The 23516-nt window shown below is 39.3% G+C and overlaps 1 protein-coding gene across 29 annotated transcripts in view; it reads right to left on the bottom strand.

Annotated features, from left to right (window-relative positions):
* Positions 1–7378: 7378 nt before the first annotated feature.
* The window catches only part of CALD1 (caldesmon 1), a 237536-nt gene continuing 221398 nt past the window's right edge, over positions 7379–23516 (bottom strand). For 18 of the 29 annotated variants that reach the window (XM_081532959.1, XM_081532961.1, XM_081532963.1 and 15 more), the window contains 6 exons: positions 21398–21441; positions 21214–21292; positions 18939–19076; positions 18376–18471; positions 12158–12238; positions 7379–9660 (listed from right to left, as the gene is read on the bottom strand). In XM_081532959.1, coding sequence (XP_081389085.1) covers positions 9655–9660; positions 12158–12238; positions 18376–18471; positions 18939–19076; positions 21214–21292; positions 21398–21441 — 444 coding nt within the window. In that variant the 3' untranslated portion in view covers positions 7379–9654. Of the gene's footprint in view, positions 9664–12157; positions 12239–18375; positions 18472–18938; positions 19077–21213; positions 21293–21397; positions 21442–23516 lie in introns of all 29 variants that reach the window. The other 11 variants (XM_081532953.1, XM_081532954.1, XM_081532942.1 and 8 more) reach the window with 2 other exon arrangements.

Genomic DNA, 23516 nt, shown 5'->3' with positions numbered 1-23516 from the left:
ATGAGAAGAACTTACTCACTGGAAAAGACCTTGATGCTGGGAAAGATTGAAGGCAGGAGGAGAAGGGGACGACAGAGAACGAGATGGTTGGATGGCATCACCGACTGTATGGACATGAGTTTGAGTAAACTCTGGGAGTTGGTGATAGACAGGGAGGCCTGGCGTGCTGCGGTTCATGGGGTCGCAAAGAGTCGGACACGACTGAGCGACTGAACTGAACTGAAAGGAAAAGCGCTAAAGATGACGGGAGCTTGGAAGAGACGCACAGGCGTCAAATTGCCTCTGGCTGCTGGAAGGGAAGGTGGCCAGCGAGAAATTATAGGGGCGGAGAAAGGACAGGTATTTGTTCCCAGGGTGCTGCACCTCAGCTCTTTGCCGTTTCCCTTTTGCGAGGAGACAGTAGAGCAGACTGGTTAAGACTTGTGCTTTGTTGAACTTTATTTGTAGCCACACTGAGTTGCGGTTTGCACAGTTGTGTGGCTAATAATCTTTATTGGATTTGGAAAACGAGACTTTTCTCTTTAAATGTTTGATAGAAGAATCAGAGATATACCAGGGTGAAGTCTCCAGATTTTTATCAGCTCAGAGATTCTTTAAGAATAATAATCATGGTTCAGTGATAAAGAATCCGCCTGCCATTACAGGAGACGGAAGATCCCCTGGAGAAGGAAACGGCAACCCACTCCAGTATTCCTGCCTGGAGAATCCCATGGACAAAGGAGCCTGGCAGGCTATAGTCCACGGAGTCAGAAATGGGTCCGACACTACCTAGCGACTAAACAGCGACAACAACGTATGTAGGACATTATGCAAATCACATTACATGTACTGCTTCATGTAATTAAATATGATCTTCCCATAACAGACTTGGTCATTATTCCTGTACATTCAATCTTGATTTTTCCCCTGGTCTTTAGCTTACTGGATAGTTTATTTGGAATAGTTTTCCAAGTAGAGCTAAAAAAAAAAAAAAGTGTTTGGTGCCTGCATGAGGCATTATGTGTCATGAGACTTGTAATATTGTAGAAATGGAGATGATGCACCATAGTAAGTTTCACAGTAGAATAAATAACAAAGCAATAGCTTAAACGTGGAAATAGATTAATAGTCTCTGGTTAAATTTTGTCAGTTTCCAAAAAATAACATAATTTTTTGAGGTCAGAGGTTTGGAAGATTGGCCCTTCCAGAAAAAGAAATAGAGCACATTACTAGATCACACTTCCTTGGAAAATAATTACCCTTTATAATTGTACCTGGTTTTGTGTCATACATGTGTTACTAAAGATGACATGCAGGACAATTTTTATATACAGAATCTATTTTTGTGTTGGATTTTAGAGTCAAGATTGCAAGCCATAGTGTCAGACACACAAGGTGAAACTCCCAGAAATGATCTAACCAGGTTACACAAGAAATGAATGGCAGAGCTGGAACTTAGATCTCAAGATCTTTAGTTCAAATGTTTACACAATCATATTCCAAGTGAACCTATAGAGAAAAATTTTAGTGCGTAATAAAAATTAAAAAACTTTGAAAATTGTTTTTACTCATTCTTTCATTAATTTAAGAAGTATTTATTCAATCCCTACTACTTGCCAGGGACTGTTCCCCGTGGAAGGTTTTTGCAGGGAATAAAACAAATATTCCTTGTGGAGATTGTGTCCTACTGGGAGAAGACAGATGAATCAGTTCAGTCGCTCAGTCTTGTCTGACTCTTTGTGACCCCACGGACTGCAGCACGCCAGGCCTCCCTGTCTATCACCAACTCCCAGAGTTCAATCAAACTCATGTCCGTTGAGTCGGTGATGCCATCCAACCATCTCATCCTCTGTCGTCCCCTTCTCCCGCCTTCAATCTTTCCTAGCGTCAGGGTCTTTTGCAATGAATTGGCACTTCACATCAGGTGGCCAAAGTATTGGAGTTTCAGCTTCAGCATCAGTCCTTCCAATGAATATTCAGGATTGATTTTCTTTAGGATGGACTGGTTGGATCTCCTTGCAGTCCAAGGGACTCTCAAGAGTCTTCTCCAACACCACCATCTGCAGTGATTTTGGAGCCCCCCAAAATAAAGTCAGCCACTGTTTCCACTGTTTCCCCATCTATTTGCCATGAAGTGATGGGACCAGATGCCATGATCTTAGTTTTCTGAATGTTGAGTTTTAAGCCAACTTTTTCACTCTCCTCTTTCATCAAGAGGCTCTTTAGTTCTTCTTCACTTTCTGCCATAAGGGTGGTGTTAAAAAAAAAAAAGCACCCAGTTGATAATAATTGCCATGGAGAGAAATAAAACAGGGCAAATTAAAGTGCATAGGGAGTACTCTGGTGGGTGGGCCTCAGTATGTGTGTCTCTCTTGATGAGCAGTCCAGGAAAGTCTCTCTGAACAGACATTCGAGCAGAGACCTGAAGCAAGGAAAGGGATGAGCCACGTGGATGTCTAGGGGGAGACCTTGGCAGGCAGGAGAATCAGCAAGTACAACGGTTCTGAGAGAAGACCGTGTTATGAATTATACTAGGCAGTACTGTTTAGCCCAGGGGTCCCCCACCTATGGAATCTAATGCCTGATGATCTAAGGTGGAGCTCATATTATAATAATAGAAATAAAGTCAAGTGAAAGTTGCTCAGTTGTGTTTGACTCTGTGACCCCATGGACTGTAGCCCACCAGGTTCCTCTGTCCATGAAATTCTCCAGGCAAAATACTGGAGTGGGTAGCAGTTCCCTTCTCCAGGGGATCTTTCCAACCCAAGGATTGAACCCATGTCTCCCACATTGCAGGAAGATTCTTTACCATCTGAGCCAAAAGTTCGCAATAAATGTAATGTGCTTGAATCATCCCGAAACCACCCTCTACCCTCAGTCTGTGGAAAAATTGTGTTTCACAAAACTGGTTCCTGGTGCAAAAAGTAGGGGACTGCTGGTTTAGCTACAATCACTACATTTTAAGGAAAGAGGTTTCATTAGGACCTCTTTCTTCCCTAGATAAATTTAAAACGATTTCCTTAAGCACCTGTTGCTTTTTAGCTTTTTTGTTTGTTTGTTTTAAGAAAAACTTACTCTCCTATTCTAGATAGTAGAATATAGTGAAAATGAAATTCTTTGCCTTCAAGTCAAAGTGGAGGGAGTAAACTTCAACCCAGTCATTTATGGCAGATTGAGTTTTTGTTCCCCTTGTCTATGATCTTATCAGAGTTTAAGGAATATACTCCACATGGAGCAGCTTCTGCTTCCTAGGAAATCAGCTTTACCTGTGCAGTAACTTTTCTTCCTCCAGTTTTTGGATGGACTCATCTCCTCTAAGCATGCAGTATAAAAGGCAATAGTAAGAAAAGAGGAAAAGAAAAACCAAAACAGTACTCCAAAAAGCACAGTTATTGGTGGCAATCAGGAGGTAAGGTCACTTCAGCAACATATGGCCAGATGTAAATTGTGTTAGGAATGTGATTTATTCTGTGTGGTTATGTCATTTTGAGCAGAGACTTATATGAGAAGATGAGAAGACTAGGGTAATCAGTTATTTATGACATCACAGAAGTCCGTGGTTATGTGGCTGTAGAGGCCTTGTCATCATTTGCTGAGGAAGCCATATGGATCCTGGGAGCACCTGGGGTTATCTGATATTTTATATTGAGTACCCTTATGGCAGAAAGTGAAGAACTAAAGAGCCTCTTGATGAAAGTGAAAGAGGAGAGTGAAAAAGTTGGCTTAAAGCTCAACATTCAGAAAACTAAAATCATGGCATCTGGTCTCATCACTTCATGGCAAATAGATGAGGAAACAGTGGAAACAGTGGCTGATTTTATTTTGGGGGGCTCCAAAAGCACTGCAGATGGTGACTGCAGCCATGAAATTAAAAGACACTTGCTCCTTGGAAGGAAAGTTATGACCAACCTAGACAAGCATATTAAAAAGCAGAGACATTACTTTGTCAACAAAGGTCTGTCTAGTCAAGGCTATGATTTTTCCAGTAGTCATGTATGGATGTGAGAGTTGGACTATAAAGAAAGCTGAGCGCCGAAGAACTGATGCTTTTGAACTGTGGTGTTGGAGAAGACTCTTGAGAGTCCCTTGGACAGCAAGGAGATCCAACCAGTCCATCCTAAAGGAGATCAGTCCTGGGTGTTCATTGGTAGGACTGATGTTGAAGCTGAAACTCTAATACTTTGGCCACCTGATGTGAAGAGCTGACTCATTTGAAAAGACCCTGATGCTGGGAAAGGTTGAGGGCAGGAGGAGAAGGGGATGACAGAGGATGAGATGGTTGGATGGCATCACTGACTCAATGGACATGGGTTTGGGTAGACTCTGGCAGTTGATGATGGATAGGGAGGCGTGGCCTGCTGCGGTTCATGGGGTCGCAAAGAGTCGAACATGACTGAGCGAACGAACTGAACTGAACTTGTTAAACTTCAATTTCAAACTCGATTCAGTGCCCTTCTCCTCATTACCTCTCAGATCTGTCTCTAGCTCTAGTGACTTAGGAAGTGGGAGGGAAGTGATGTTTTACTATTTACATTCATCCCCTCTTTCTTCTAACTGCTAGTTCCCTGTTGTGTGAGGATGATTCAGGGCTGGGGGGAAAAGGCAGATATCTCCTCACTGGGCCACGTTGCAGTCTGCATCGTTGGTCTTCAGTGCTGTTATTGTTCTTTGTCTGTGTGCTTCAAGAGGAGCATGGTGGTCCCAACTTGCCCCTTGACAAGGGGCTGTCTTCAAGGCATGCTCCTAGGAAATAGCAATCTCTTGTGAGGAATTATGGGGAACAGAGGTTAGAATGTTGATTCTTTATTTACTACCTCGTAATTAATTTGGCTTGGATAAGGATCCAAATTTCTGTTTTCATTTACTTTTCTTCCAGCACTTGCTTCTATTAGTACTTGGCAAAGGTATTTTGTAGAAAATAAATGTGTTTTACTGAAATAGTAATGCTTATTTTGGCAAACTCTTTTCTTATTAGGAAGACAAAGCTAATAGCAATTGCATTTATCCATGGATACCAGTCTAAGTGAACATGTATCTAAAACTAAAGATATACAAATGTTGATAGTAAAGGGGTAGAGAAAGTTATATCATATAGCAAATATACACACACCACACACACACAAAGGTTGAAAATAAAAGAGTGGAGAACTGACTGTACAGCATAGGGAACTCTACTCAACACTCTGTCTTAACCTAAATGGGAAAGAAATCCAAGGAAGAGGGAATGTATGTACACATGTGGCTGATTCACTTTGCTTCATAGCAGAAACTAACACAATGTGGTAAAGCTATTCCAATAAAAAAAATTGAAAAATAAAAGAGACCAAAAAGTAAAACTAATCATTGAGACAGTGAAGTTAACAAGAAAAAAGTAAAAGGGTAGAAGTAAAGTTAGCAATTGCCAAGTCTCAGTCACTCAGTCGTGTCTGACTCTTTGTGACCCCATAGACTGTAGCCCACTAGGCTCCTCTGTTGATGGGATTCTCCAGGCAAGAAAAGTGGAGTAGGTTGCCATTTCCTACTCCAGGGGATCTTCCTGACCCAGGGATTGAACTGCATCTCCTGTGTTTCCTGCACTGGCAGGCAGATTCTTTACCACTGAGCCACGTGCAAGTGCTAACCAAAAGAAAGCCATGGTAGCAATGTTAAGAATAGAAAAAATAAACTTTAAGGCAAAAATCTTTGTTATAATTAGAGAGTCACTTCATAACTGTGGTGCTGCTGGTAAAGAGCCTGCCTGCCAGTGCAGGAGACTTAAGAGAGACAGTTCAATCGGTCCCTGGGTCAGGAAGTTTCCCTTGGAGGAGGGCATGGCGACCCATTCCAGTATTCTTCCCTGGAGAATTCCATGGACAGAAGAGCCTGGTGGGCTACAGTCCAATGGGTTGCAAAGAGCTAGACAAGACTGAAGCAACTTAGTAGGCACACACACTTCATAATATTGAAGTAATTCAATTCACTTGGAAAATGATTCTAGATTTCTGTATGCACCAAAACCATGAGCTTAAAATATGAAAGCAAAATTAACACATTCACAAGTAGAAATAGACAAATCCATAATAATAGAGGGAGATTTTCACATTCCTTATTCAGTCATAGCTAGAAGAAAGGAACAAAACATTAGTAAGGATATAGAATGTTTGGACAACATGATTAATAAGCTTGAACACAAATAGACACAGCACTCAAATCAAGACCTTATTAGGCCATCTCCTTACTCCTGTGGAAGAAGATATGTTTAGGATCATGAGATCTTATCCATCCTTCTACTTGGAACACACATACAAGCAAGAGTAGAAAAGACTCCCTAATACAGACCTGTTTCTACATCACACACAAGACCATAACATCTTTGAGCTCAAACTCTGAAAATGCACATTGTAGGACTAATTTTGACCCATCCCTAATCCTATCAGTTTGGTACTAGTACTACAGGCTGTATGCTTTTCATTGCTTAATTTTGTAATAGACTTTGATGATAACTATCTTTCTTATCTAAGCTTAGAGCCCTTCTTATTAGGACGGAGATGCCAAAAGGACTAGTTGTTTTTAAGTTACAGTAATTTGTTAACTCTCTGTCAGTCTTAAAAACAGGACTGAGGGGACTGTTCAGAGCCTCTGGACTCACAATTTAAAACCTTTATGAGAGGACTTCCCTGGTGCTGCAGTGGTTAAGAATCCACCTTCCCATGCTGGGGACACAGGTTCAATCCCTGGTTGGGGAAACTAAGATCCCACATGCCATGGGGCAACTGAGCCCGCGTGTGCTAGAGTCCGTGCTCCGCAATGAGAAGCCTGAATGCCACAACTGCAGAAAGTTCGCGCACAGCAATGAAGGCCCAGCACAGTCAAAATAATAAAAATACATAAATAAAACCTTTGTAAGACGAGCCTCAGATTCCAAGTAGTGCTACTTAAATATATAAAACTGCTATGGAAAAAATCTTTGGATTTAAATATAATCACCAGTGCCTTGCAAATAGTATTTTATAGACAAACAGTATATATTAAATGGGTATTTCTACTATAAAACACACCGCCTTTGAGAAAACAATACTGCCACCGCAGGAGCAAGAGCAATGACTTGTGAGAACACAGGGAATGAGGAGGATGAAGGAACATTTGATAATGCTTTTTTTTTTTAAGAAAAAGTTTTTAATCCCTCTTGTCAAACTTTCCATATATGTTTGATCAGTTGTCCCTATCAGAGCAATCCTTAATGTTCTGTTGAAAAACTGCTTGTAATAAGAGGTATCTAAAAATATGAAATGGCTTTCTTCTTTAGAGAATGAATCCAAGACTCAATCTGAAACACATACTTTGCTATGCCATCATCTTTATTACATCAGATAGAACTGTTGTAATCAATATAGTACATAAAACAAGTGAAGCAAAGACATTTGGAGGAATTCCATTTATTGTGGATGCATTTTCACAATATATATTTGTTGCAGCGATCAATTATCAGTGAAAAATATCGTGTTTATAAAATTTTTAGGAATGGCAGATTCACAGAACATGCTAGTCACCTTGCAGGTTTATCTCTTAAAAAGATAACAGAGAATTGTAATCAAACAAGTAAACAAGGAATTTCTTTTCAAAAAATTAAATTCAAACCAAACAAAATTCTACCCTAAAAGTTACTCCATCCAAATACTGGAATAGAAGTCACGATCAATCGATATATTCTCTTCTTAACTTTAGAGTTTCTAGAAAAAATATATAACAGTGATCAGGAGAAGCTCTTATTCAAAAGTACAACAAAGAAACTTTATCTCGCCATAGGCCATAATTCAAACTTTGATCCATTTCACTCCAGTGGTGGGAGTCAGTGCTAACTCAGGCACTGCATGGGAATTCTAGTTCATCTTATCATAGACTCATGTCTACTCTGTCATGGGTGGGTGACTTGTGCAATATTGCTGGCTTTACTTTCTTTGGCCCAGGTGTGCTAAAAGCTAGAGGCCTCAACAACTCTATTGATTTACTAGGAAAAGAGCCTCTGGAAGGCGCTAGTCACTCCTCATGCCAGCCCTACCCTGCCAAGCTCCTCCAGGGAACATTGTGGGTTAGAAAAGGGTCATTTGGGAGGCTCCCTCATTGTGGTAGGAATTGAGACTAAGATAACTTTGGTAAGTCATGAGGTATAGGTTTATAGAACTACACTATATGTATAGCTCTATGCTAGAACATATTGCCAAGACACTGGAGTACTCTTATCTATTGTGAAGAATAGATGAATGCATATGAGCTAAAAGAAGATCTGATATCCAGATTGTGTGTGTACAAATGATGAGTTGATAGAGTCTTGGAGAAAAAGGTAAAACTAATAAAAATTACATATATTTCTTTGAAAGCTCAGCACATTATCAACTTATGGCAAGTACCAATGACTAATAAAGGTAGAAAAGTTTAACTAAAAAGATGTTAAAGAAGGAAGTAGGTCATGACTCCTAAATAGTGGCTTTTGCTTATTTTTCTGCTTCCAGAGATTAGTCAAAGTTGGTTTTAGTACACTTATTCATGGAATTCCAAGCTATACAATTTTGTCACTAAGATTCTTGTCTTTAAGTTTTAGAGAAGGAAGAGAACTCAGATAGCATTTAAGCCAACCTATTGTGAACTTGATTCTTAAGAGTGAAGTTCTGAGCAAGCTTTAAGTTTGGTAGATTTGGTATAATTCACACTGGACTTCAAGATTGCTTTTAATTATAAACTAAATACTATGTTTTATAGAAAATGTCAATGTATTTTGACACTTTGAATCTCTCTTTCTTATAGGTTATCCAGCATTGGAAACATATCGATACCTATTCTGCCATGTTTCTATTGGCAAATATGAAATATTAATACAATATTGTGATTTTTAGTTTTTAAAAAGCAGTGATATTGGCTAGTTACAGGGACATACTGCTAAATATAATAGCCTAGCACATAAAAAAGCTTTCTACCATTAGTGTGTTTGTATACGTGTATGCACATACATACATGATCAGGGTCATCTAAAATGTGGTTTACTATCACTACCAAAGAAATCCACAAAGCAACCAACCTAAAGAAATCAGTACCACTGTCAGCTAACATCATAATCCAATTTAGATATTCATCAGCATGAAAAAAGTAATACCTTAACAGTATATCTTTCTATTTTGAAGACAAACATTATTGCAGTATCTCAGATCTGAAGTGGGTTACTTTCACAAAGTGTTATAATTGCCTATAAGATAATTTCTTCCATGCTTTATTCTAAAGTGCAGAAATGACATGACTTCTGTATTTTTTTTTTTAAACCACTAGGTTTCATTTTTCTGGATACTGCACATTCCTCAGGCAATTTCCAACTCGGATCTCCTTTTGTTGACTTTCAATGAAGCTGGTATCACTGTTTGGACCAGTTAGGATGATCAGTAGAAAAGTCTCTATTTCACAGCATGGGTTTCTTTAGAAACAGGCTCCTGTGCAAAGGCAGTACTTTTACCATGAACATCTCTAGACTGTGATTATTAAATATAGTGATAATATACATGGGTTTACTGGGATAATGAAAAACAAAACAAAAGGAAATGAACCCAATTTAGTAAATCAACATAAATATAAAACAGAGCAAATTAGCCCTCTTCAACTGAGCTGGTCCAGCATCTTGAGCGGCTACTTTGGGTTCTTTCTTGAACTGTCTCAAACCTGCTAAGAGAAGAAAGCTTTAAATAGGCAGGCCATGGTATCTCAGCTAGACATTTTGTGTCAGAATAAAAAAAAAGAGTCATAATATGGCAGGAATAAATGTTTATGAAAGGGAGGATTATTGTTGGCATTTCATTTAAATATGCTCCTCTTCTTTCAGTCTATCCTTTCTTCTGTTGTTTTTTTTTTGCTTTCCTTTTTTTTTCTTCTTTATATTCCCTTTTCCATATCTTGATCTGGAGCCTTGCTCATGGCATTCAGGACCAAAGAGGTTTGTTGTTTTTTTTAAACTCTACTATAAGGGCCAGGACTCTATGATATGCCTCCCGAGATAGGCACGCATGACTGAATGGCTCAGTCTAGGCCACATCAAGGCATGATGGTAAAGCGGACTATGCTTATCTTCAGTTCTCTCTGGTTTTTTTCATTTCCTACTTCCTATTCATACACCCCTACCCTAGAAACTTGTCTGATCCATGGTCTTATTGTACACCATTTCTTTTCTTCTGCTAGCTGGTAAAAATCTTTGCTGAGGTATTAACAAATGTCGAGTTGTTGTGAATCTGCAATTTCAAATAGATAGTTTCATTTCAAAGGAATTATGCATGACACTAGTGAGTTTGACATTTTGGACCAAAGGAGCTGTCTACTTTGCTACCTCATAAATGCATCTCTGGGCCTGCTAGTTATGCTATTATTATTACTGTAGAAAGAGTTTCATGGTATAGATCGAAGAGGAGGGGCTTGTATGGGTGAAGTCTTACCCTTTATCACAATGTTGCACAATTTCAGGGAGTACCATTTGTGTTGTATTGTATGTGAGTGGTGCTGTCTGAGTCTGACCATCCCAGATCATATCTTTACTTTCTAGAACACTGGCTCAGAGGAATGCTGTCCAGTGGGGATCTATTAAACCTGTGATGATGGCCTATGGACAGCTGACATCTCCTACTCAGAAAGGAGACTATATAAACATTTGGACTGTCATTTATGAAGGTCTTTCTTAGAAGGATCATAATGGCTTAGGCCAACAAAAGTTCGTCTTCTTCTTTTTAAAAGAACAACTGAAAATGACTCCTTTCCCTTCTACCAGGAGAAAATTGTATAAGAAACTCAGAATGTTATATTTTCTACTGAGTATGTAATTCTCATAAAAACCCCATCATGTATAATGGTTAAGAATGCAGGCTCAGAAGGCATGAGTTTAATCCAGGCTTTGTTCCTTGTTTGCTGTGTGACTTTGAGAAAGTTACTTAACTCTCTGTGCCTCATTTTCCTCAGATCTAAATGGGGCTAATAATAATAATGGGGACTGAAAAACAAAATAAATAATGGTGATTGGAGGGTCAAATAAGATAAGGTAGGTTGAAAAGGTAGAACAGTGTCTTGTATATAGTGTCTTGTATATATATTTATATATATAGATGCTCATTACATGTTAGCAATTTGTAATGGTAATAATTATTACTGATATTTTTAATATATTTAGTGATTATTTAGAAAGCTTATTTAAAAGTCATTTAAGTAGAGAGGCTGGGCCAGTGGATTTTTTTACCAGAATGTAATAACAATTAAGAACTAATAGAGAAGATGGAGTAACACATTCAGACTTAACAGCACCAGATTTAACAGCACATAGAAGTAGGAAAGAGGAAGCAATTCTTTCCCTTTTGTGAATTGTAGTGATTCTTCAGATGCTTTTGAGATGTTATTCAGTTCTAAGTTGCTTAAAAAGTGCTTCTGTGTATGGAGTTCTACCCTGGCCCATAAGCAGACTATTCTAATTTTACTTACTGTTACTCCCTGATTTTTCTCTTTTCAATTTTCCCTCTACCAAGAGAGAAGACTGGAATTATTACTTGGAATAAAATGCCACAACAAGGGGTCCTTATTTTAGTTTGTGCATCATTTAGGTATTGTCCAGAGTCCCCTTTATGAAGGATGAGCAGAAGACCAAAAAAAGACAAATCCAAACATCCTTAGCCACTAGTTTTCACAGGGTAGCAAATTTTGCTAAGTTTTGAATATTATTTTAACTTTTTGTCATATCAGCCTTGAGTCCTAGGTTGCTGGCAATGCAACCCCTTAGAATGGCTCCAGAAAGCAGCTTTGAAACTACCCTGTAGGGAGAGAGATGTTTCTTCCCTGGGCAATCTGAAAATTCTGATCTTCAAACTTGGATTTTGTAAGGAAATGCAGACTGTGGTTATACCACACAGCCTTCAGCTGTCAACGCCCCTTTCAGTACGGTGTTTCTAGAATGTCCGGGAACCATCTCAAGGATCTGGACTATTTACCTTGTATAACTGACAAACCTACCATGCTGAAGGCTCCATGACATTGCCCTTCACTGTACCACATACAGGTCTTTAGAAACTGATGTTTACTCAGGCAAGATTCTGTGGATCAGTGCTATTTCTCATTTGACCCTGGGACCTCACACTGTAGGATACAGTAGGAAATGAACCCATGAAAAACAAATCTCCCAACAGATTACCTTAGTGGGGGAAGTGACCTTGTCCACAGATTGCTTTTCCCAGAGGTTCCGCTTGCCAGATACATCTCCTGGCCTCAAATCCTAATGAACAGAAAGCAGAAAAATTGATACATGGCTCTTTGTATTTTCTGGCCAGGTCTAGATAAATCACAACATATGTTGTTTATTTGTGTAACACACTTTATCCGAGTGATGTGAAATGGTTTGAACCAAAAGGATTGCTAACCATTGTTTGTTTTTATATAGACCCTGACCTATGTTGTGACATGAGAATGGGCTCAAACTATCCAGCACTGAGGTCCCATTATTCACTGAAGACTTACTGTTTATTGACCAGTAAAATTGGAATATAAGCATATTTAAAATGAGATAGCCTATTTTTAACTTTCTATGTCTTTAGAAGTGAATAATGCATAGGTTTTAAATAATTTTTGGTATGAAAGTGAAAGTCACTCAGTCATGTCCGACTCTTTGTGACCCCATGGAGTCCATGGAATTCTCTAGGCCAGAATACTGGAGTGGGTAGCCTTTCCCTTCTCCAAGGGATCTTCCCAACCCAGAGATAGAACCCAGGTCTCCTGCATTGCAGGCGGATTCTTTACCAGCTGAGCCATAAGGGAAGCCAGGAATACTGGAATGGGTAGCCAATCCCTTCTCTAGGGGATCTTCCTGACCCCAGAATCAAACCAAGGTCTCCTGCATTGCAGGTGGATTCTTTATCTACTGAGCTATCAGGGAAGCCCAATTTTTTGGCATACTCCAATATAAAATAAAAAGTTTAAAAAATAAAAAATACTTACAATAAATAAATAATTTTCAGGGGGTTGGATAAGCACTTCATCCCTTGCCAATTAACTTTCTTTTTGGCCCTACGGCCCCCAGCCTTTAAGACTAATGCATATCAGCTGGACTTCCAATGGCCAACCCTGCATCTCTTCACCTTAGGACTTCCTCTGGCTATAGGTGCCCACTATGTCCACCCAGGGGGCAACCTGGACATTCAGAGTCATCCCTAAGAGCAGTCTTAAATCACTCACCCATGAGATTTGGTGCAAGAATATTTCTCAGACTCACTCTCACCTCAGGTAGGGTAACTCAGAAGCATGTGTTTTGCGGTGGCTTCTGGACTTCCCCCAGTGGGGTTATGTTTAAAAGCTCACGTAGTGAGTTGCTTAATAAATATTCTTAATCGGCTATTTTCTTTTCCCGCCGCACTTCCTAGTGTTTTCTTCACGTCCCAAGTACACAGCTTGCACAGGAACCACTATTTTAGGGCAGCCCAGTCTAGGACATTTTTCTAATTGCATTTTCCTCAGACTAAAATAATTTTATGTATTCTGAGAAGCAAGTGGTAATTCAGAAGTGTATCAGGAGAAGCCAGCCCCATGAAAGTAAACATTTACTACAAATTGTACCTATAAGAGAAACTGACAGGTTGATGACATATGCAAGAATGCGTGAAAATCTTGGGAAGAAAACACTAAAATATGATAACAGCTATATATCTTGGATTTTTTATTTACTACCTCATAATGAATTTGGCTTAGACAAGGATCCAAATTTCTGTTTCCATTTACTTTCCTTCTAACATTTGCTTATATTAGTCCTTGGCAAAGGCAGTTTCTGGAAAATAAATGTGTTTTACTGAAATAGTAATGTTTATTTTGGCAAACCCTTTTCTCAATAGAAGGCAAAGCTAACAGCAATTGCATTTACCTATGGACACCAGTCTAAATGGACATATATTTTTTCGTAGATAACTATTGAGATTGTAATGCTGAAGATGCGCTGGTTAAATAGTACCACGTGAAGCAGCTCAGATTTGCCTTAATCTTATTATTAATAAATTTCAGGATTTTCACTGTGATGTGGATTCCTGATATTCTGTTAGAGAGTTACAGCTATTTAACTTGGAACCAGTAAGCAACAAATCAGGTTGTTTTTGAAGAATTCCACTGTATATTCCAATGCAGGCAGAAGCTGCCAAATTGTCTGGAAGACTGTTAAAAAAATTTGGAGACTATTATTAGGAACATGTTAATGGTAGCTCTGGAAAGTGGCTATTACTACTTTATTTATTTGATTCATATTAGACAAATACTTTTTTTAAATGTGAATACTCTTCTACTGAGGAAAATGAATTGTATCTCCCTTAAATCCTGCCTATGAATCTTTTGCGGTCACTTAAGGAGTTTAGAGAGTCTATTTAAAGAAAATATTAACATCCAAGTAGCAAATTGGCATTTCAAATCAAATGGGAAATATAAATGAAATTACCTGACTGGCCTACTACATTTTAGAGAAAGACCCACTCCAGAAGAAGAGGGAAAAATGAAGGCAGGAAAGCAGACTTCCAGTCAACCAGAGATCAAAGAATGAAGAAGAGAATTCAGCTGAGAAAGAAAACGTTTTTTTTTTAAAAACAAAAAGAAAGATAAATTAGCATTTTAATTGCTGTATATAACATGTAGTTTAGACGCAAAGAACAGACAAACCAGGTACAACAGACATATTCAGAATTTTCCACAGTGACACTGAAGTCCTGTAAATTCTACCCACAAACAGCAATAGATGTCCCAGTAAAGAATCAGGTATAGATCAGTGTTTAAATAAGTTATTAATTTTCAGAAACCCCAAATAATATTGATTTGACAAGCTTCTGAGCATTTTTAATTACATGAAAATTAATCCATAGCTAGTAGCAGAGGATGGTTTTTCCCTTAGGTGAATTTTAGAACTGAACACGAATCTCTTTTCCTTCTTCTTGAGGTTTCACTGGATGAGCACTGTTTTGGTGAGAGAATTTCTCTCTGATTTTTCCTTAATGGCCATGTGCCACACATCTGCAAACACAACCCTGGCTTTTCCCTCCACATACATATGCCAAGGAATAGAAACCAAGGGCTAAGAATAAATCGTTTATGGCCCCCAGTTAGAAGGGTGGCTTTGGGAGCCTCCTCTCTATTGTTGTCCTTAGGTAATCTTCTGATATCCTGAGCTCAGTGTTGGCCTGACCAGAATCCCCAGGCTGTCAGACTCACATGCCTGTCATGAAGAGACAGGTTAGAAACAGAAAAGCCGGAAGTGGCTGGTGGAGGAAAATTTTAAATTTTGAAAAAGAGAGAATCAACAAATTAAAGAGTGCATGCCTCCACACCTCAAAAATGTGTTTGAATTATAATTTTAAAAGGGAAAATAAAGCACGGCTGCAGGCCACCAGAGTGAAACCCCCTGGATAAGACCTAGACAACAGTCTTTCTTGACCTGACTTTCTAAGCCGCCTTCCTGGATTTAACCTTTTGTCTGATAAGTTTCATGTACTCATATCTACAGGATCCTTCCGGCTCTTTCCAGTAGTTTGGACATTTTCATTTCCTTTCTGCTGGATCTTTATTGTTTGTGGTTCACACTCCTGCCTTGTTGAACTCCAAGTTACTTCTTTTCCTGAATGACATGTTGCTGGTCTACTACTCTTGGAATGTGCACAAAGCTCAAAGTTGCTTATTAAGAATACTCAAGCTGGCCTTTTATCTATAACATCAATTACGTATCATTATCTTTCAACCTGGCCTTTATCGAGGAAGCCACACTAGTCTACAAAATCCAATGGGACACGGGGAAAAAGAGATCATTCTGATGTATACTAATTGCCACATTCTTCTTTCCTTTTCTTCTCTAGACTCTAGTATAGCAGTTGCCAACCATTTTGGCATGAGGGACCAGTTTCAAGGAGGACAGTTTTTCCATGGACCAGGGGTAGGCGAGAATGGTTTCAAGATGATTCAAGTGTGTTACATTTATTGTGCACTTTATTGCTGTTATTATATTACGTTGTGATATGTAATGAAATAATTATACAATTCAGCAAAATGCAGAATCAGGCAGTAATGCAAGTGGTGGGAAACAGCTGTAAATGAAGATGAAACTTCACTTGCTCTCCCGCCACTCATCTCCTGCTGTGTGTGACTCAGTTCCTAACAGGCCACAGACCACTACTGGTCTGTGGGCTTGGGGTTGGGGACCCCTGCCCTAGGAGACAGTCTAGCAAATTACTTATTAAATATTAGATAAAGCAGGCGATGATTTTGTGATTTCCCTGTAATGCCTGTTTGTCCTGCCATTTTTAGGACGTCATCAATAATTCCCAGAAAATGTGGATTTTTGTGGAAACCTTGACTCCGCTATACCTATTATAATACTAACTGAATTGAATCTTTTTAACCCTCCCATTAGGATGAAATAGATGATAGGCTTATCAGTTAAAGTGTTGATAAAAGAGTATGGGTCAAGTCCTTGACCAAATATATGAGTACAATCTGGGACTGAAATGAAACAAGGTTGCAAATACATGTAAAAAACTGACCACCTCCTTTAGCAATGTGCCATATTCATCCAAGAAGAAAGAAGAAAAACATACACCTCTTTCTTCTTATCTTGTTATCATGAGAAGTCTTAAATGGGTCCACAAACTTGCTGAACTTGTATTATATGCAATGTTTTAGGGGCGAGGGTCCTTAGATTTCATTAGGTTTTCAAAGGGGTCCATAATTCAATAAGGTTGATAAACACTTGTCTGGAACCATACAACTTTACATAAACTTCCATTAAAAAATAATTTCCACTCTTTATGTCACCTGGGGTGCTGGGGAAACTTGAGGCACTAAAGATCACATACCTTGAGGGTATCATCCCTCGCCTTGTGTGTGCTAAGTTGCTTTAGTTGTGTCTGACTCTTTTCAACCCCGTGGACTGTAGCCTGCCAGGTTCCTCTGTCCATGGGATTCTCCAGGCAAGAATACTGGAGTGGGTTGCCATGCCCTCCTCCAGGGAATCTTCCCGACCCAGGGATTGAACCTGTGTCTCTTAAGTCTCCTACATTGGTAGGCGGGTTCTTTACCACTAGGGCCACCTGGAAAGCCCTACTATCTCCTTTTATAGGCCTCCTTTCATATATCTGAGGGCTTCCCTGATGGCCCAGAGGGCAAAGAATCTGCCTGCAATGCAGGAGACACAGGAGACTTGGGTTCGATCCCTGAGTCAGGAATATTCTCTGGAGGAGGAAATGGCAACCTACTCCAGTATTCTTGCCAGAAAAATCCCATGGACAGAGTAGTCTCAGGAGCTACGGTCCAGAGTCACAAAGAGTCTACATCTATTGGGAGAGGGAAAAAGATTTCTTTTCAATATATTAACTTTCCAGTTGTATAAACTGTGTTCACATTAGTTTTCTATCGCTGTGAGGCCTTTATGTAAAGAATCTCAGGCTGAATGTTAATTGATTACAAGGAATTGTACCCAAGAAGAGTATGGAAATATTTCCATTTTTTCTTTTTTCAGTTGGAAGATAAACTCTAGTAACTTTGGAGATTAAACATGGAGCCAATGGGTGTGATTAAATGCTCAATGGTGCAGAGACCTAGGGTTTGGGAAGCTTTTCTTCTGCCTCTGAAATGGAGTGGTTGTGACAATAGAGTTTTTTGCTACCTTGGGCACCAACAAAGCTATAAAAGCCAACTGAACAGAGAACGCTCACCAGTGTACAGTAGGGAGCTTCACAAGGCTTTTGATTTTAATGATAAATGCAAGGCAACTATCATATATATTCAATGAAAAGGTTAAGAGAATATTTTTAGTAAGAAAGCCATGCTTAAAGAGAAGATTTTAAATTTCCAAAAATAACATTCATAACCAGTTTTTATAGTTTCTAGTCTTACTGTTGTTTTGTTTTTAATAGCTCTCCTTTGGAGGTGTTGACAAGGAAATTACAGCAATTATTTCAACAACTACCTAATCACTGTATTTTTGTGTTAAATTACAGAAATTAGGCAAATTAGAAAATGTGAGTTCGATAGCCAGCATAACATCTAAGTCTAGGGGTGCTCTTGACAGAGAAATGGCCAATATGATCTGACATTTCCAAATTCCTAGCTTAACTTATAGAAGAGAAACTAAACACGCAGACAGTTAAAAGGGTAAATCGGAACTGCCTCAGTGTTCTGGGAGAGGTGATGACAGTTCCGTTTTACCTTCTGGGTAATGATAGTGCAGCTGTTTGGGACTGCTCTCTCTCATCTGAGCCCCTCCTTGTTTGCTACTCAGCAGTCACAGCCAAGAACAGGGGTCCTGTTTTTCCCAGACAAATACCCCAACAGCCTGTTTTCTTCTGTTGCTGGAAGCTGAGCTATCAAAGACATTCAGAATAACCTGGAGCTGCTTACAGAAGGCTTGGGAGCAGGCGACTTGCTTCCCTCGGGCGTTTTGGTTAGCCATTCATTGATGCGGCTGGAGACCCCCACCTTCAAGCCAGCGGTTTCCTGTAAAAGTCAAGCATCCAATGTTAAAGGGGAAAAAAAAACTACCTGGAAATTCAAAGCAACCTCAAAATACTATTCAGTATTATTTCATATAGCACCAATCAATTACCGATCATTATATGGACTATTTTAAGGAAAATAAACCTTGAACTTGATATTGAAAGAGTATGATATCTGGTTTTCCTCCCCCTGCACTTCCCCTCCCCTGCCAATCTCAAGGTTAGTGATGAACTCTGGGCATTGTATTTAGAGGCCTCTGGCCAGGGCATAGTATAGAACCTCAGGAACACATTCTTTCTGAGCTTGCTTTTGTGGTCATTGCAAAAGAAAGTAAGAATTATACTTTCTTCATTGCTTTTGTAATTAACTATGTAATTCCTAAAAAAAAAAAAAGAGAGAGAGAGAAAAGAAAAAAAGGGGGGGGAAAATCCAACCTCCAGAATGAAAAGACAGCAATCTTTGCTTACCTTGTTTGGTGTGCCTGATGCAGTGGGGGACGAGAACACGTTGCCTTTCTCCCACATGCTCTTGATGTTGCGGACACCTTCGGCAGGAACAGGAAGGTCCGAGGCTGCTGGCTTTGTAGGTTTTGCAGCTTTTGTTCCCTGAAGTATGTGAATCGTTCTTAGGATTGGCGCTGATAAGTTTGTTCTCGTAAAACTATAGTAAGCCTGTCTTCCTCAACATTATCACTTAACAAATTCATCGGGTAAACACTTTCACCAAAAATGACTCATAATTTCTATACATTTTGATAACATCTCTACCTCCAAATAAACCATTATATGTACTGCAGAGGATCTTTTCAAAGTGAAATATGCTTTTCATTGGCATCCCTCCCCCCACTTATTATTATAGTGATATGCTACTTCATTTCTTCAACAGACACTTTTTGAGTGCCTGCTGTGTGCAGGGCACTGTGTTAGGCTCTGGGGACATGGTGGCACTCAAGATAGTACGCTCTGTAAGCCCCACTGGACTGACATTAATAGGACAGATGGTAACTAGTTATTCAGTATTATTTCACGTTGCAATAAGTGCTATGAAAGATGAGTGTGGTGCTGAAAGCATGCCAAGAGACCATACAACAGGACAGTGGTACTTAGTTTAGTGGGCTTCCCAGGTGGCTCAAGTGGTAAAGAACCCACCTGCACTGCAGGAGATGTAGGAGACGTGGGTTTGATCCCAGGGTTGGTAAGTCCCCTGGAAGAGGGCACGGCAACCCACTCCTGTCTTCTTGCCAGAAAAACCCCATGAACAGGGGAGCCTGGCAGGCTACAGTCCGAAAGGTTGGAAAGAATCAGACAACACCATGCGACTGAGCACGCACTTAGTTTAGGGGGGCAAAGTAGGCCACTTTGAGGATGAGACATTTAAACCCAGATCTGATGGAAGACTTCAAAGAGGTTGGTGAAGGAAAGCATAAACACCGTTTCATGCAGAGCTAACAGTATATGCCAAGGACCAAAGATAGGAATATGCCAAAACATCGAAAGACTGAGAGACCACTGCATGGAGAATATACTGCAAGGAGGAATGAACAGGTGCAAAAAAGAAAGATGTGCGTTCAAGATACTTTTCCAGCAGTAGTGATGCACATACCCTAAATCATGCAGTTTCTCTCCTGGTCCTGCTTTGGGGCCTGTGGCATGTGTCATCAAGGTGGGCAGCCAGGGTGAGTGGCCCCACTGCCGGACTATGTAAAGGCTGAAGCCATAGTCTTGGCTTCATTAACCCTGTTAGAGTTATGACCAATTCAACCACAGAAAAAAAAAACTATTTGCAATTTGTCTTATTTGTCTTATGTTTTAGTGCCATTTAATCTTCTAAAAATCTCCTCTTGAATGTTAGGACTTGATTATTCACTTGATAAACCATCCAGAACTCTTTCTTATTCCCTCTTATCATTTGTTACAAACTATTTTATAGGCATCTCCACTCTGCAGTACAAAGGACAGGATCAAATCAAATCAAACTGATCCAGTCACATCATAGCAGACAACTAAAACTAAAGTCTACACAAAGGAGAAAAAAAAAATCAGGATTGCATCATGATCAATGGCACCCTACCCTCTTAGTGCTTTGGTACTTGGAAATATACATTATTTCCAAATAAGAGTAGAACTCCTAGGTCAGTTGGGGGGAAAAGAAAGTTGGATTAGACAGAGGCATAAAACTATGATCCTTCAAATATAAAACAATCAATTTGAAATGGACTATTAAATTCCAGCTGGCTATCATCTTTATATTAATTTATACTACCAATATATTTGATAATAAAAGCTCTTATAGACAACGAAGGACTAATCATGGTTGTAAAGGACCTATTTAAACTATATGTGGGAACACCTTTTACAAGGAATTAAGAATATTGAAGGTATATTTGTGAACATATAAATAATACAGTTAGGTAACAAACTCATTCATTAAAAAAATTACACCTTCATTAAAGAATACTCAGGTGGAAAGTAGTGAATAATAATTTATTTAAAACTTTTCTATAATTTATCTTTACTATTGCTTTCTCTATAACTAGTTCAAAATAATAAAGCATAATTAACATTCTAACACTACTGGACTTGATTATTGTCCTAAGTGTTTCTCCGATTGTTTATACAATCAGAGTCTATTTCTGTTTGACCATAACACTGAGGCTACAGTTCGTGGGTTCGCACAGAGTCAGACACGACTGAGTGACTAACACTTTCACTTCAGTTTTCTAACATCGAGGACATCTCTCACCTCAATTGCACTGGTGTATTGCTCCAGTCTGCTGTCAATCTTGGAGACTACTGCTGCTTGATGAGTTGATTTGACACCACTGTTAAGTAAATAAACACACACAGACATGCATAAAAATATGAGAGAATTTTTCCATTACATATAATGGTTGATGATTCTCAGTTCAACAATCAACCATATTTACCTTTTCTGCACAGACTTATTCAAAAATTCTGCTCGCTCTTCTATCTAGGAATAGGAAAAAAATAAAACCAGTTAATATTTTCAGCTTATAAAGAGGGTTTCTCAGTCCATACTACTATCTTCCCTGAACCTGGGGAATAAAAGCAGACACATATACAAAGATTTGGGGGACCAAGAAGCAATCAGAGCAGTGGGACTGAAGAATGGAGAACCGCTCAGTGTGGGGAAAGGACAATGGACAGGGGAGACAGAGAGGAGGCCTGTTCTTTGTAGCACCTCTAGCATCGTTCTGACCTGGGGATCATCTTGTTAATGTTGGCCATCACGTTTATTCACATTATGGCTCTCAGACTCTAACGTCTCCTTCTGTATCTACAGTATTCAATATAGCTTGAGCTCATCATCACATTCTGTCGGGACTTACTGATGTATTTTTGCTGGCAAATGCCTGCACTTAGTGACTCTGGGTAATGTAACAGTTTCTACTAAATTTGTAAATTACTCGTTCTGTGTGAGGAGTTTAAAGAGAGAAACTGGAGTTTAAAGAGAGAAATCTATAAACCAAGAGGTGGCAGGGTGGTCCTAATAAAACAGGGTAAAATCACACACATTTCAGCAAACTGGTGCTCTCCTTAACTCTACACTCCTTCCACCACGAGTATATGAAAATAATAACAATAAAAACAAAATTCTAAATTTAATTTACTTTAAACTTATTCTTTGTATGTCTTATGTAAGAAAGATCATTCACTGCCAGCATAATTTAACTATGAGAAACCAGGTTCTGAGCTTCTCAGATGAGGAATGTAAGCCATGAGAAATCAACAAAATACACCAGTGGATAATATCTTGTGGTCAAATATCAAATGTTTCTCCTCCCACTGGCATTCAACAATGTTAGCTTGTGACCATTTATAAAAGCTGCAGGGCCAAGAGTGTCAACAGTTGCAGGAATTTCAATTGTAGGACACAAAATGAAGTTATAAAACAAGAGCCATAGCAGGTTTTTCAAGGCACATACTATGGAGAAAAACACTAGACTGCCTATTCTTGAAAGCACGTCTCTGTTACACAGAAATTAAAAACTTCCTTTTTATATATCAATTTTGATGGCTCACACACGCCTCTCTACTAGAATGTTGTTCAGTTGCTCAGCCGTGTCTGACTCTTTGCGACTGCAGCATGCCAGGCTTTCCTGTCCTTCTCTACCAGAATAAGTAGATAAATGGCTTTGTGGGAACTCTGGAGTCTGGTTGATGGAAACACTAGAGAAGCTAAGTTGGGAACCTTGGTAGAGAGATGTTTGAAGAAGGAGGACGGGTTGCAGTTTCTTTTGAAAAACAAAGAAGAAATTAGAAGTCTCGATAACTACAACTTTTCTCATGTTCTCACACAGTTCAAGGAAAGCTTAGCTCCGGTGGCAATTGAAGGAAGGTTGAAACAGAGAGGACACTTTTTTCTTTTTGATTTTTGATGAGCCAGGAACAAAAGGACCCAGACAGAGGGGGACCTACTGGCTGTGCAGAGATGGTCTAAAGTGAGCAGGGTTTGCATCTTTCTGCTTTTTCTCCTTCAACAGGGATATGCAAATGGAGTTTTGCCCGTGTTCTCCACCCACCCATAAACTAAGAACATTTTACATCGTTAAATGGTTTGGAAAAAGTCAAAAGCATATTTTGTAACATAGGAAAACTTCATGAAATTCAAATTTCAGATCCATAAATGAAGCTCACTTACTCCACACAGCCTCTCTCTCTTCCTTCCGCTCCACTCAGAGACCTCACTGAGCTGGTAGTCTGCACTTGGTTACCCTTGTAATTCTTGAGTCTTCCTGAGGCGGTCAACTGTATGAGTGCCCTAGGGACAGTGACCTCGCTTTGTGCTTCCCTCCTTCATAGTTCATAAAACATATTAGATTTGTTATAAATACCAAATATCAAAGAAGAAAATTCCCCTGTGGCTTAGTTTCAATTCCCGCTGAAGCAGCCCTTGAGAGGAGGTTGAACTATAAGGAGTTTACTTGGGAGGGGTTAGAACCAAGGTAGACGGAGACCCAGACCATCCTAAAGACTAAATGAAATGATCTAGGAATAAAACATCCATGTGAAACAGGTAATAAG

Source organism: Giraffa tippelskirchi, chromosome 10 (assembly GCF_054371585.1).
Source record: "Giraffa tippelskirchi isolate mGirTip1 chromosome 10, T2T-mGirTip1v1.2.pri, whole genome shotgun sequence".
In the NCBI taxonomy this organism is placed as follows: domain Eukaryota; kingdom Metazoa; phylum Chordata; class Mammalia; order Artiodactyla; family Giraffidae; genus Giraffa; species Giraffa tippelskirchi.
The sequence above is the reverse complement of the archived record's forward strand: the minus strand, read 5'-3'. Positions and strand labels throughout refer to the sequence as shown.